This window comes from Patiria miniata, unplaced genomic scaffold (assembly GCF_015706575.1).
Source record: "Patiria miniata isolate m_02_andy unplaced genomic scaffold, ASM1570657v1 HiC_scaffold_3, whole genome shotgun sequence".
NCBI lineage: Eukaryota > Metazoa > Echinodermata > Asteroidea > Valvatida > Asterinidae > Patiria > Patiria miniata.
In genome coordinates, this window is record NW_024037069.1 from 3,556,858 (window position 1) to 3,572,722 (window position 15,865).

General features: G+C 42.8%; 1 protein-coding gene across 1 annotated transcript in view; it reads right to left on the minus strand.

Annotated features, from left to right (window-relative positions):
* LOC119738044 (highly reducing polyketide synthase azaB-like) overlaps window positions 1–15,865 on the minus strand; it is a 34,747-nt gene that overhangs the window by 12,033 nt on the left and 6,849 nt on the right. The window contains exons 2-4 of the mRNA XM_038212764.1: window positions 13,996–14,215; window positions 6,190–13,073; window positions 5,477–5,812 (exon numbers count right to left, since the gene is read on the minus strand). Coding sequence (XP_038068692.1) covers window positions 5,477–5,812; window positions 6,190–13,073; window positions 13,996–14,095 — 7,320 coding nt within the window. The 5' untranslated portion in view covers window positions 14,096–14,215. The remainder of the gene's footprint in view (window positions 1–5,476; window positions 5,813–6,189; window positions 13,074–13,995; window positions 14,216–15,865) is intronic.

Here is a 15,865-nt window from a genome sequence, read left to right on the forward strand (position 1 = left end):
ACGCTGACATGGAAATGTAATTAGTCCATTAGAATTAATATCATGGACCGTACTGTTTTCTAAGTTATATAATTATGAAACAATTGAATTGAATTGAAAATGGTTTGTTAGGAATATAATTAATGTCGCAGCCCACAGGCTCAAAGGTCTAAATGGTTTACGTAAAGATACAAAATGGTGACAATTAAGGATTAAATTTTACATCAATTAAAATACAGAGATTACATTACATTAATATTACAATGTCATTAAAAAGGGAATTGAAAAAAATGCTTGCCTTGGGAAACTATATTTTAGGCCTTTTTTGTAGGCCTCATCAGCTTTGTTATTGTTACCAACTATCCCATAGTTCGCGAGTTCGTTATCGTTGAGAAACTAGTCGAGACCCTGCAAGGCCAACACAAGACCTTCAGTCTCAAAGTCACAAGCTATTAAAATGATCACCTGCAACCAGGGTGACCGTAAGGTCAGAGCCAAATTCTGCTAAATGCACATCAAAATCTGTCTGATTTATCAAAAATCTGCCAAATTTCCCAGAATTGCTCGAAATACACTACAAACACTTAAAATCACGTGCAGTATTGCCTTAATTAAGATTCAAAATACATAATAAACAATCTAGTCACATAAAAATGTTGTGAAATTATTGGTAAATTTCGGGCAAAACGCGGATCCGGCCACAACGAAGTCCGTTTCCCAGCACCTACACCAGCCAACCTGTCCCATTATGCAATTGTTTGTTTGAAAGGATTGAAGCTTTTACCTTTTTTGTTCAAATTTGCTGTTTTTCATGTCATATAACCATTTTTTTGCAGAATTCTGCCAGAAATCTGCCAAAAAAATCCATTCTGTCAAATTTTCTGTCAAACTCGTTTTTTTAACAAAAATTCTGTCAAAGTTAGCCGAAAATCAGCTAAAACGGTCACCCTGCCTGCAACGAAGGCAAATATCATTTGTCGTTGTTCGTACCATGTTACTTGTGGTCTCGACTACAACACTGGTGAGAAAAACCCAGATAAGACCATCTCAAATCATTTTAAGAATAATTATTTGAATGTCGGTGAAGAAGTCTCTTTGCTTCAGCTGTCGTCATGGTGTCTCGACTCGACTACAACAACACCGGTAAAAAAACAAACAAATAACACCATCTGAAATTAACTTGAAACTGATTGAAATGTCGGTGTAGGAGTCTCCTTGCTCCAACGATCGTGACTTCTCATCGTCATGGGCGTCGCGAGGGGGGGCACTTGCACCCCCCCCCCCCCGAAAAGCAAAAAAAAAAAAAAAAGAAGAGGCGCGAAGACAAAGTGGTGTAAATTTAATGAGTTGGGAGGGGGCAACATGTCCCTGCCCCCCTCTAAAACTGATAAATCGAGAATGTGTTGAGAAATACAAGCATTTTTTTTTTTTTTTGCTTTTGTTGTATTTCTAATAGAGTTTGTTATTTTCTAATGCAGTTGTTTTAGTGGGTTTTTTTAATAATAGATTGGGATTTCATTCTTTTCTGCTTTGAATAAGCTCTCGGAAAATGAATAATATAGCCTACGAATGGTATGGCGTTTTCATCATAGCTTTGCGACTTCGTGGTTTGATAGGCCAAAGTTTGTTTGTGCGTTTTCTTTATGGAAGCAAGATTGGTAGGGGAAAATTCAATTCACGTATATGCCTATGTGTATATTACACGTGACAAATATACCTATATTAATATACGTTCATACTCTCTGGGTGATCCCCGTTTGCTATATTCCAGGTTTGCAGCATGGCTAATGTTGTTAGTACAAGGTGAGTAAAAAAAGGGAAACCCTAATGTCGGTACTAATGTTTTAGTGAAGTTCTGCATATTGCACTTTCAAAATCTAGGATATAAAAGCCCAATGCATAAGCTTTCTTTTAGTAGAAGAATCATTCAAATCACTCGTGTGCTTTTGAAGTTACGGAATTTTAAACACAACCACCGTTTTAAAATTTGTCCACTTATAAAAAAAAAGGGTGTGCGTTCTTTCAGCAAAACGAAACAATTCACATACATCCCTATGTATTTTTTTTTCGTTTTGCTGAAAGAAAACAATTACTTCATGTTGATCTGTGGACAGAACTATAACACGGCGGTGAGGGGGCAGCAGGGGGCGGGTTGAGACGCGGGCACTCCCGGCCAGAGGCAAGGAGGACGCGGTGTGGGCCGTCCGGGCTCGCTGCGGTGCAGAGGGCCTCCCGGTCCCCAACGGGGGGAAGGTGGTTGAGTTGCTCGGCATGATTTCTCTGGTCTTTTCTCTCCGCTAGGCCTTACCTATGTTTTGATCGATTCCCATTCAAATTCCTAACTGGGTCCTGATTACCCATCGGCTTCAGAGATGAATTCGAACCCATGTTAGTTATCCATTGGTTTGAATATCAAAGGCACAAGTCTTGCCATTCTTATAATATAGACTCCACTGCCAAGGCCTACATCGATCCAGACGTACTGCAGATTATGCAAATAGGTTTGAAGTTTTAAAATCTCCACCCTTAGGCCTACATGATCATATCTCTCAGCTCGTGCTCTCGAACTTTTGACTTTTCTTATCAAAGGCACACTTTCCACTTGCCAGGACCACTTTAATTTCCAATGTGTAAAAGCCAAAGTGCTGTTGACTCGCAGTTAAACACCTTCGAAGCTTCACTAATAAACTTTCGTCCATTGCATGATTATTTCTCACATCTCGAGATCTCAAACCTTCTGGTACCATATTTTAAAAGGGGGCGCTATTCAAATTCGACAATTATTAACCCTAGATTACAGATTGGTGTACCGTATTTTGAACAGGCGGACATTATACCAGAGTAATTTCTGTTTGGGTGTCACAGCAAGGCGGGGGGGGGGGGGGTTCGCATTATTTTTTAGGAATTTGTATGATAATTATTTTTATTTTTTTGACAGAGCTGGGTTTTTTTTTGACCCCCAAATCCCTCCCCTGGATCCGCGCCTGCCACAAACAACTCTCAAATCTGTAAACTGTATACTTCGATATCGGCTCAGTTTGGCCGTGCATTCAACATACGGCCCAAGGGCGGGCATACAAGCGCGGACCGAACAGAAACGCGTGCTCACGGGACCAGCCGGGTTAAACTTCTGATGTATACTCTTCCACCCTCTACGTCGCTGGCGGTACAAATGGTAACCTGCTTTCTTACCCAGACTTTTTGTGCTATGAAAATTGTTGTGCTTATACGCGTTAATCCATCACCGCTCAGGGGATACAACGTTATTTCACTTTGGGTAGAATTTCCGGCTTTTTAAACAGCGACAGGATACTAGTGTACAGATCCGGCCGTGCAAGATTGACGGGATGTGTTGGTGTTGTCCCGTGCTGCCACATCAAAACAAAAGTTGCTGACTGTCTGGTGCTAGGAAAGTGGGTTTGGTCATAGAGCAAGGTTAAATATTGATATTTGGCAAATGTCGGTTCTGTGTAAAGTTGTATGCTATTCATAAATACCTGTTTACGCATTCATACTGGTCGAGAGCCAGTCACGTGGCCGGTTTTAAACGGTTGGTAAAGACCGGCTGACACTTTTCCAGTGTCACATAGAATGTGGACTCCTATGAAATCCAGTGCGTTTTACCTTTTTATTGGTTGAACGTTCACAATCTTCACGTAGGCATGCGCAATACTACCAGTGAGTCAGTATTTCATTGTCCTAAATTCACAACACACCGGCACAGCTGCCGCCACAATTTATTACAGCACATAATAAACAAAACAGCCACAGCATACAAAACATGCAAACACTCTTTACACAAATTTATACTGCTGCATGCGTCAGCGGCGATACGGAACCAACTCAAATTTCAAAGGAATAACAAATTTGTTAGCCGAAATTGCATGCCTTTGTAACCAGGCAACTAATGTATACTAATAAACATAGCCAGGTTTCTAAAATCTAAAGTGATTCCGTTCATTATGTTGTTAATATTAAAAAAACCGTGTCATTTAAAATAAAATCAGTAAATTTCTGTGAGTAGTCGCAGATCAACTTAAATAAAGCGAAATAGTTCTTCGAACAGCCTGCAAAAAGTACAGATTAATACAATTAGAAGTCACAGTAACCAGTCCGACCAATTGTCTCTTTAGTTCTAAATGACTATGTACTAGTATAACGTTACCATGACAAGATTGAATCAAACTCTTTTATTTACTAAGTCTATGCAACTAAAATCTAAAGGTTAAAGACTGAGGCAGTACAAAAAGCCAAACTGTTGCCGTTAATAACAAGTATGAAAACGTAAGCTTTTAGCCAACGCAAACATACTGACTTGTCAGGGTAGATGTTGATGTTCCTATTTAATTCAGTTGATAAATTAATCAATATATTTTGACCTGTCATCATTTTTGTTTGAAATTAGGCGTGTTAGTTTAATTGGATATTTTGCATTGACGCATTCCATAAACCTGAATGCTGAGTACATTAATTTTGATCATTTTTTCAAGGCTTAGCCATTTTGACAACTTTTCACTTTCTTAATGTGTATGGAGTGTTACTTACATCTTCTTGAAAACATTTACATAGAATTATTCAGGAAACAAGTAAAAATAAACCTGTTAAACCTGTATACAAGTATACATTCGTTAAAGTTTGTGTTCAGTATACTCTGATAATGGATAATTGGCAGTTTCGAATATTTTGAAATATATATATAAACATTCCGAAAAAAATTAATAAATCGTATTAATTTTCTATCAATTTCCATATTTTGGATTGTAAAGTTTTTCAGATACTTACTGTAGTTTATGACGAAAAAAGTCTCCTGAAGAGTTACATTAACAGGTGTAACAATAGTTACTTACAAAGTTGCGTTCTATCTTAAGAAAATACCTCAAAGCGCTGTACATTAAGAGAAAAAAATATTTTAAGAAAAACGAACACTTCTTCAAATGAAAAATATTATATTAGTAAGAAAAAAAATTTGTAAGGCTAATCCAAAATAATGGATATATCTTGTAAAAAAAGCTTTATATGTATTTAATACAAAAAGGCTAATTATTATGCAGTTAAAATTGATTGAAATAAGTTATACATGCATGCTCTTCCATTTTAAAATCGTTTAAATAAAGAGAACTTTATAGTCAATTTTTGAGCATCTAAATTTGTTGATTGTGTTCCAATTTTGTCAGTAGACGTTACTCACAAGTCGGCCAGATTAAATTGAACGCGAGGTAAACTCTTTATTTTTAGAACTTCTGAGCAGAATTGAAAGCAATGAAATAAAAGCTAATTACAAATTAATACCAGTCGGCTTTGACGCTCCAATCATAAAATAGTCTGGCACGATCCCATTCAATAGATTACACTTTATAGAATAGATACGGGGAACACGATCAAAAATGGCTTTCTAGCGAATAAGGTCTATAGATTGAGCTACGTTTGTCGTTTATAGTATGATACATTGTACTTTCTTTACACCTTATAGGTGTTTCCTTTGTCTTTTGGACCCTGCTTAGTTTGCTTCCACGGCCTTTTCCAGCAAAGCGGCTGTAGTTATGCCTCCTAAGATATCCAGCTGAGAGATGGTCACTCCCAGCTGGTTGGTCGCCCAGTTCACCATCTCCAGGGCAACCAGTGAGTCCACGCCGTAGTTTACCATGGGCTGGCTGACGTCAATGGATTCCTCCTGCATGCACAGAAGTTCAGCCATCTTGGATTTGACGCTGGCTTCCAAGTCGGCAGAGTCAAGGCAACAAGCCTCTCCACTTGAGGACTTGGAGTTGTGGGCTGCTAGGTGGTGGAATTTCAGCATGTGTTTGTAGCAGAATTGTTGTGTGGCTCCCCAGTCCTGACGGTGAGTAAAAATAAAAACACATCAAGCATCATCAACATGAGGCAAATGTTTATAACCGTTCCAGCAAAATAACGAAAAAGACAAAGGTTTATGTACAATTCTAGCTTGTTTTCGCTTTTTGTTTAGAATATTTTCAATAGAAAGTGCAAAAACGTTTCTGAAATTTGGGAAATATACAACTCCACTTAAAATCAATTCTTTCAACAACCCAGTAGTTTTCAAATACACTTCTTTTTCAAGGTTCATTTCAAAGTAGTTTCATTTATTTTTGCATGCTTTGAAATAATAACAAAATGTGAAGAATGTTCGACTCCTCATCGATAAAAGAAGAAAAATGTTTTAAAAAGGAGACATAATTATGATGCACTCACCTGGTTTGCTAGGCAGACGCATGGCAGATCCTTCCGTGGCAGCAGCTGACCCAATACGCCAAGGAACTCATCCACGTACAGCTGGTGCTTCCCCTTCATGGCTAGAACCTTGACAGTCTCCTCCTTGTCCTCCAAGTACCCAGCTCCTTTAATGGGAGCTAATTGAACCGACAATGCAGGTAGTCCGCTTCTTTGTCGCTTCTCAGCCAAAGCGTCAAGGTATGCATTAGCGGCGCAGTAGACAGGCTGTGCTTGATGACCCCAGGTTGTGGAGATTGAAGACAGCATGAAGAAGATGTCCAGTTTGTCATCCTGTGTCAGCTCATGGAGGATTCTAGCCCCTGTTGCTTTGGCACCAAGGATTCGTGCCATCTGATCAAATGTTATCTCCGATAGATCTTCCTCCTCGATGACTCCTGCTAGGTGGAAGATGCCTCTGAGTGGAGGGACTTGCTTGTCATCTCGAAGCTTGTCCAACATCGCTGCTACGCTGTTTTTGTTGGATATGTCAAGTGAAAACTCGTAGAGGTTAACCTTGTTGCGTTTCAGGTAGTTCACTGTTCTCTTGGCAGCTGCTGTCTGAGCTCCTCTTCGTGAGATGAGCACCATGTGTTTGGCACCATTCTGGCATAGCCATCTGGAGAGAGCCTGTCCGATGCCACCGAACCCACCAGTGATTATGTAGGCAGCATTAGATCTGAACTGGTTCAATGATGGCTGTAGCTCCTTTGGTTGGAAATCTTCTGCCACTTCAAAGACCATCTTACCGATGTGCGCACCCTTAGACATCATTCGGAATGTTTCTTTTAGTTCCTTGATAGGATGGACTGTAACTGGAATAGGCTTCAGCTTCTCATTTTCAAACAGACTAACGACCTTCTGCATTATTTTCTTCACTACTACTGGACTTTGCTTCATCAAGACATCTACTTGGCAGGAATTGAAGACCTTGTTCTCCAGAAAGAACCCCATACTTAGACTAGAGCTCTGCAGGATGTCCCTCTTGCCGATCTCACAAAATCGTCCTCCTGGACCCAGAAGGGATATTCCTGTGTGAAGCAGTTTACCCGACAACGAGTTCAAGACCACATCTACTCCCTTACCATTGGTCCACTCCATGATGTCATCATAGAAACGGGAAGATCTGGAGTCGCTGACCATCTCAATGCCAAGCTGCTTCTGTAGATAGTTCCTCTTCTCCTGTGTACCTGCAGTGCATATGATCTTGGCTCCAATCATTTGTGCAATCTGAATGGCCGCAAGACCGACTCCCCCACAAGCTGAGTGAATCAAGACAGTTTCATCCTTTTGCAGATTAGCTCGTTCCACCAGGCAGAGGTACGCAGTCACAAAAACCACACCAATACTAGAGCTGTCTACGAAGCTGAGATTTTCTGGTTTCAAGACAGTCAACCTTCCATCACAGATGGCATGGCGACCAAAGCAGCTTTTCCCGAATGCAATTACCTCATCATCAATTTTCAAGCCATGTACTCCCGATGCAACTTCTTCGACTACTCCAGCACACTCAAGACCAAAGGATGGGTGTGTCTCACTCTCCAAACCCTCGAGAAGACCAAGTGCCATCATGACATCTTTGAAATTGAGAGGAGCGGCCTTGACTCTAATCTTGACATGGCCTGGTGTGACTTCAAAATCACGGACATCGTGAAAGGCAAGATCATCAACGGAAGCCCCTTTACCTACTTGACTTCTTAAATCCTGCTCCACACGCCACTCCACAGACTGGATCTTGTTTTTAGTGTTCAAGTCTTGATGCATTACCCGGGGAACGAACCTCTCTCTCCCTCGGATCACAAGCTCTCGCTCACCAAGATCGTGGTCATTCATCAGCTTGATCATTTCATGGACATTTTCTCCAAGAGAGTTTTGGGGGTCAAAGTCTACTGAGAAAATAGGCACACCTGGAATCTGATTGCTGACAGCCCGGGTCAAGCCAACAGCCAGAGAACCATTCGGAAGAGATGAATCCATGTTTCCTCCCCTTGTCACAACCCACATCCGCTTGACAACCTCTGGGTATGACTCAACTGCCTGGAAAATTTTCAACATGGCGTAAAGCTTGGAGTCTTCTTCACTGTAGATGTACATCAACTCTATTGGTGGATCAGTATGCTCACTGAACACTCGATCAAGAGACTTAGCCTCAGAGAAATTGCTAATCATGACCTCACCGTGGTAGTGAGGAAGGAACTCGGACGAGAACATGTTGTTGCCATCTCGTACTATGAAGAGCTTTTCTTGCTGGATTATTCTTCTTTGAACCCGTTCTGAAATTGAAGGCTTTCTTCCAACAAACACAGAGTGGAGAAACTCGTTTGGTGAGGACGCCGATGAGATATCTTTCAAGCCAACCTTGTCCATGGTGTCTAACCAGCCCTGGTGATGCAGCCAGCAACGCTCCTTTCGGAAGTCATCAAACACCCAACATACATCCAGGGCCCCAAACCAAAGTTCAGTCAGGTAGTGTGTGTTGGTTCCCTCCATGATGAAAATAAGCCCATCAGCACTGAGTAGGTCAGTCATGAAAGCCGTGCTTCGCTGAACATCAACCGCTGCATGTAGGGTGTCCAGGCAGAATACAACATCAAAACTGCCAGGAACAAACCCTTGGTCTCTGATATCTTTCTCAATATCTAGCTGTTTGTACTGGACGAACGGGAATTCTTGGAGATTCCCCTGAGCTTGCTGGAAGAAGGTGGCACTCACATCGGTGAATACATACTCCATCTTTTTCTCAGTCCCCAAATCCTTCAGTGGATCAACGATGAAGCGAGTCAAACCTCCAATCCTAGCTCCAAGTTCCAGAACTCGGACAACCTTCTTGTGCTTAGCAGCTTCTTGGACAGCCCTGACAACTGCTTCAGCTCCAGCTTTGTAGTAGATTCGTGTGCTGAGTGAATCATAGAAGTACCGGTCCAGTCCTTCAGCACAAAACATGAGAGGAACTGCAACCTGTGGGTCACGAAGAGTGTCAGGCAAAGCCCCACCAAGACTCTTAATTAGGCTAACCTCTGAGTCTAACTCAGGAACATGTCCGATGATCTTTTCCAACACTGCCGGAATATCTTTGTAGTCGATTATTTTGCTAGTAGCATTTTCAGCGATGGCTTGGAATCGGTTGATGTACTTAGTGTAGCTCTTACCCTGTGCCCTTTCGGCAGGTGGAACTGTGTTCAGGGCATTTCGGATGTACGACACACACACCCCCTCAATGTCATCAATTACCTCTTCTGTTCGAGCAAGAGCGTCCATCTCATCCCCATATTGCTCACGCAGATTGCCTTCATCAAATACGTCGTTCAGAACTGATGTTGGCAGTGACTTGGCCGTTGCTGGTTGCCAGTGTGTAGTGTAGATGCATGATTCGATAGGTACGTCTGACTGGTTGCCATTGAAGTTCTGCGCCCGGAAGCCCTTCAAAGTTGCCAAGATGTTGCCTTGTTCAGAAGCCATGGTGATATCTGCTGTGAGGATCATACTGTCACAGTCGATAATTCTGGTGTAGGCGATAATGGGTTGTCCTGATGGAATAGCCTCTTTGGATAACTCGAAGTAATCTATGTGCACTGGAAGGTACATTGCACTTTTTGAACCCACAGCAGACAAAGCCAGTTGGAAAGTTGCATCCAGATGAGCCACTTGAACTCTCTGCTTGTTGTTAGGAACTGCATGCAGAACAGCAAGCGCCTCGCCATCACCTAGGAACATCTTCTCCACCATCTGGAAAGCAGGTCCGTAGCTGAGACCTACGTCTTGGAGCCTAGAATAAAACTCCTCACCAATGACTTCAGTAGAGCACCTCTCTTTAATTTCCGCAAGAGGAAGACACTCTTCCACATCTGTTTTGCTGGAGACAACAATCTGAGCGTTGCTGTGTAGATTTCCATCACAGGTAACCTGCATTGCTGCCCCATCTTTCACGAGCCCAAGTTTCAGGGTGCACTTCTTGGAGTCTGAGTCTTCAGGCCATGGCAGGACACGTGTGAAGTTCATGTTCTTTAGAGCCGGCTTTTCAGTTTCCACAAAACTCATCTGTGTCATGTACTCAATGTAGCCAGCTCCAGGGAATACGATTCTCTCACCCACAACATGATCAGCCAAGAAGGGGAACATCTCTAGGGAGAGGTTACCACTCTGTCCTTTGAAGGTACGATCATCCAAACCAAGGCGACGCTTCTGTCTCTCCTCTGTCTCCAACCAGAAAGACTGGTGCTGCCATGGATACGTTGGAAGCGGTGCCCACTCAGCTGATTCATGAGTGATTGTTGCCCAGTTTAGAGGAACTCCATTTGTATAGAGGGTTCCAGCTGCTCTTTGGATACTCTGCAGATCATCTTTGTCTCGCAGGCTCGAGTTGACAGTGACAGGTGGGTGTTTGGGATCCAAGCCACGGGCAATCTGTTTTACCGAGGACAACAGTGTATTTGAGGCAGCAACCTCAAGGAAGACATCTGCCTTTATCTCCTGCAGAACAGCTTCAATTGCAGGCTGAAAGAGTACTGCACCTCGGATGTTGCTCCACCAGTAGTCAGTGCCAAAACTGCCGTCGTAGTATTCGCCAGTCACGGTGGAGTAGTAGGGTACATCTCTCTTTCCAGGTTCACTCTTGACAACACCTTCCATGGCTTTGGAAAATGGCTCCTTGATTGGATCCATCTCCGGAGTGTGAAAAGCACAAGTCACCCGGAGCTGCTTGGCCTTTCCAGGATTTTGCTCAACCACAGCAGCTATGACATCTCTGTTGCCAGCTAAAGTGATTGCACCAGGTGCATTAACTGCTGCTATGTAGAGATTCTGGTACTCCCGACAGATCTTCTCTGCCTGTTCTTTGGTGGCTCGCAGTGCAGCCATTCTACCTGTTCCCTCTTGCTTTGCTTGTTCGTGGCTTCGGTGATAGATGACAGCCACGGCTTCCTCTAGCGTCAGGCCACCACTTGCATAGGCTGCAGAGATCTCACCAAGGCTGTGTCCCACAACAACGTCAGGATGCACTCCCCAGTGCCTCCATAGATGATAGAGTGCGACCTGGATGAACATGATGGCAGGCTGAATGACTTGTACTTGACCGAGTGCATTGTTTACAGATGTATAGGAAGAGATGTCTGGATTGATTGGATGGCTGTTGAATAAGCCACAGTTATCAAGCAAGGACCATCCAGACATCTTTTTGAAGATCTGATCACAAGTATTAATGGTGTCCCTGAAAACCATCTCATCTCTGTAGAGTTTGCGGCCCATGTCCTCCCACTGCTGCCCTTGGCCAGGGAAAACGAAGCAGACCGTTGGCTTAACCTGGGGAGCTGTGCCAGTCACAACAGCTTCCGATCCAGACCCTTCCAGAAATCCCCCGATGCTCTCTCTAAAGGAGGCTGTAGAGTCAGCAATTACTGTCATTCGGTACGTATGATGGTCCCTCCGAGTTGCCTGCCATGAAGTCATGCTTAGGGCATCACTGTCGCAGTTGAACTCCAACCACTTCTTGGCAAGATCGTTCAGAGCCTCTCCAGATTTTGCAGACAGCGGCAGGATTATTGGGCGTCCAACACTATCGCCACCCAACTTCCAGCCAGCCGATGCCGTCTGCACGGTGCTTTTGTCTGTTTTCGGCCTCTTCTGGAAGATCATGTGAGCAACTGCGCCGGCGAAGCCAAAGCTATTTAGGCCAACTGTGTAGGTGTCATCTGTGTCACCAGGGTTGGTGTCCAATTGCTCCAGTTTTGTCTGGACTTCGAGGTTGAGTTCTTGAAGGTCAATATTAGGGTTGGCATTGGAAAAGTTGATGGTAGGAACCAGCATATTCTTCTCCAACATGAGAGCCACTTTAATGGCAGCTGTGATCCCAGCAGCACACTCGCTGTGCCCGAAGTTGCTCTTCACAGATCCTATTTTGACTGGGGTATCCTTGAGTTGGCCAAAGGTACGCCCGATAGCACCTGCTTCGATGGGATCGCCTACAGGAGTCCCAGTCCCGTGAGCCTCCACGTACTGAACAGAAGATAGTGGAACTCCTGAGCGTGCATATGCATTCTTCATCACCATCTCTTGGGCGGGAGCTGAGGGCATAGTGAGACTCTTGCTGAAACCATTTGCTGCGATGGCACTTCCTCGGATGACGGAATAGATATGGTCGTTGTCTGCCAGTGCCATGTGAAGTGGTTTTAGGATGAAGACGCCCCATCCTTCGCTTCTTACGTAGCCCTTGGCCGTGTCAGAGAATGGACAACACTTTCCTTCAGGTGACAGAACGCCCAGAGCACTGAAACCAACCGTAAACTCAGGGATGAGTAGACTGTTGCAACCTCCAGCAACAGCAGTTGTACACTCGCCGTCCCAGATAGCATTGCAGGCACTGTGCATAGCTGTCATAGACGAGGCACAGGCGGTGTCTACAGCATAGGAGGGGCCGCGGAGGTCGAAGGCGTAGGAGATGCGATTGGCGACGGCAGAATGTGCAATACCGGTGTGAGTGTAGGGGTTGATGAGTGATGTCTCCATCAGCATAATTGGGTAATCCATCATGCCAACACCGATGTAGACACCGCAAGATTCTCTCAAGGTGCTTGGGATGATGCCTGCATCCTCAAAGGCTTCGTAGGTAACCTCAAGGATGTGGCGCTGCTGGGGGTCCATAGAGCTAGCCTCACGAGGTGAAATCTTGAAGAAGGTGTTGTCAAACTTGTCTATGCCATGGATGAAGCCACATCGCTTAGTCACCATCTTACTATGGTTGGACTGGTCAGGATCATGGAAGGTTTCCAAGGACCATCTATCTGGAGGTACCTCACTAATCATGTCGTCACCCCGTACCAAGGCATCCCAGAATGCTTCTGGGGAGTTGACACCTCCAGGCATGCGGCATCCTGCAATAAATCAACGTCACTAAATTATTCCATATGTAGCGTTACCATTGCAATACATGTAGATATATTTTGGTTTTTGCTAAAGTGTATGTTACTGTTTGTTATTTGATGTTTTCTGCTCAAGTCCCTTTTACTTCTTACTTGAAAGAGCCATTCTATACATTTTTCTTTCATTTGAACTTATATAATTTTATGTCGTGCAAGTTACAATGAAGTTAAAATTACAAAATTGTTCGAACACAAGACAGGTTTACGCTTTGAGGTTGAAATCATGATAGTGTGTATTTAATTGTTTACCGCAACGTAAAAGCGAGTAATGCATGTTCAAGAAACGTACCCAAGGAAAATCAATAGCTTTAACCAGCATTCATGAGCTTGAATTTCTAACATACGCAGTCATGCAATCACATAAAAAAAAAACATTTGAAATTAAATGCAATTAACAACAATAGTAACCTGAATCCTCCGATCTTCGTGTGACTTTTTACACACCCCTGGGAGGTACAGGAAAAGTGGTTTCCGAGATAAAAGCCATGATGTGCTCATCAAAATGGGCATGATGTTGAAATCAAACCCAGAAATTGTACAAAAGTACCAAATATGAGGTAAAGATGACAGCATCAGACGTGCATACAATTACAAACAAAATTGATATGGTATTCTTGAAATGAGCTGTGATTCTCTGATGAAAGGGTCTACAGAGGATGTTCAATGTAAATAGTTGATTATTCTCTTTTTAGTTTATTCATTCATTGAAGTGCTATATTAAAGAACCCTCGATCTCATTTCCAATTGGTCACACTGCTAACACTGCTATGTGAGGGACAGATCTATCTTTTTTTCCCGATAATGCAAGGTTTTTTTAATTGTTTGAATTTGTTTCCTCCTACAATTTCGTGTCATATCCATATCTAACACTCACCAATGCCAACAACTGCTATCGGGGGTTTTGCCGAACCCGACGACCGTTCCATCTTTGCTGAACCCGACGACTCTTCCATCTTTACCGGTTTGCTGTGCATCTTGATGTCGCAGTGTTGTCTAGTTTTCGATGAGATGCCGGTTGAAGTTGGAAGTCACTGCGGTCAAAGAAGGTTGCTCAACAACTAGGGTATACGTTGAAAGAAATAAGCTGAATCTTCCTGCTAGACAAAAAGTATATAGATAAGTTGAGAATTTCGAAAGGAAACATTACATTACACCACATCTACACCATATATGCTCTTCAGGTCTTGTATGGTATAGAGCGTCAAAGTGGGAAGCATTTCGAATTTTTTGACGGTTCAAAAATGTTGTGCCAGTAAGTAAAACTTTCCTAGCCAGAAACGAAATGTTAAGCTTTGGGATAGCAGCTCAACAAATCCTCATGTCTCTCTTTGGTCTGTTAGTTGGTTAGTTAGTAACAAACGTTGTCATTGTCTGATGCTCCTACATATTTTAACCGATTTCAACCAAACGTTGTCAAAAGGATCGGTAGCCCAGCCCAGACATGTCACATGACCAAATTGGGGTCAAGGGTCATCATGGGGTCAACAATCTGAACACTATTCCCTCCAGAATTACATGGCACAATCATGTGACCCATGCATGAACACGAATTCGTTGACCCGCAGCTTCCGATATATTTCTGATCGAGTTTGTTAATTTCTGTCTAAAAGAATGGTGCTTAATTGGATGCAGAAAAGTGAAAAGTATTTTATTTAAAGTGGTGGTGTTCCTTTATAGCTTGACAGGGTCACATCGAAGGAAGCTGTGAACTTTCATTCATAAACGGTGTTCTGGACCGTCTGTCCAGTTTGCTTAAATAGCTCCATCTGTTGGCCAAATGTATAGCCCAATACTCACATGTACTTGTACGTGTCAATTTCACATGGTTTCCGGAATTTTGTGACTTAATTATTTAAGTCTTCGGATTAATTGTCACCCCTGTAATCGCCTGTGCAAGCATTGTCTGTTAGTTAATGTCATTTCCTTTCTCGTTATGTAGCTAAATTAAGAAATATTTTAGGGTTATTAAGATTTTTTTATGGGAACACAAGCCTATATGCTCAGCCATATCGGACGCACCGGTTAAAGGCATAGACAGACGTTTTACACGTACCCATCTTAAAACAAATCCGCGTGCTGTTATTCCTGCTATTATTTTTAATTCAAAGGATTGATGCAATCTATTAGATATACGTGTATAGGCACTCCTAATCATGACATGTTTTGAGATTGAAGATTATGAGGTGTTTAGGCCAACTTGGAACTGTGTATTTATAAGTGTTCGTAGCCTTATAATTATAGCAACACTACTTGGTGCATTTTTCTACTTCTTGTTAGGCCCCCAAAAAAGTCTCCGGTTTCTGGTGTGCGCGCGCGTTGCCCTAGCCATGCGCGTCGGCAAAATGAAAAAGTTTTTCAACGAAAGACGATGTCTCAAAACCGCCAAACTCACTTGTTTGACTGGAATCCTGCTGCTGCACAATTTTAACATGTTTTTAGATGGGGTTACGATCGAGTATAAGCTTTATGTGGCCTCTCTTGACTCCCATGTATTTTGCACTAAATTTAGTCTGGCACCATTTGCAGTCATCAGCCGACATTTGAAGGAAAAAAAAGTGGTGCAAGCTCCATACCAGAAACTAGAGACTTGTTTTGGCCTTAGGCCAAAAAAAATAATAAGTCGGTCTCTGGTCAGCGCGCGCGTCGATTTTAATCATGCGCGTCGATCTTTTTTTTTTCCAAAATGTTCCGCGGTAGCTCCAACAGCGCCCTCTATTTCCGCACCTCCTCATTTTTTTTTACCA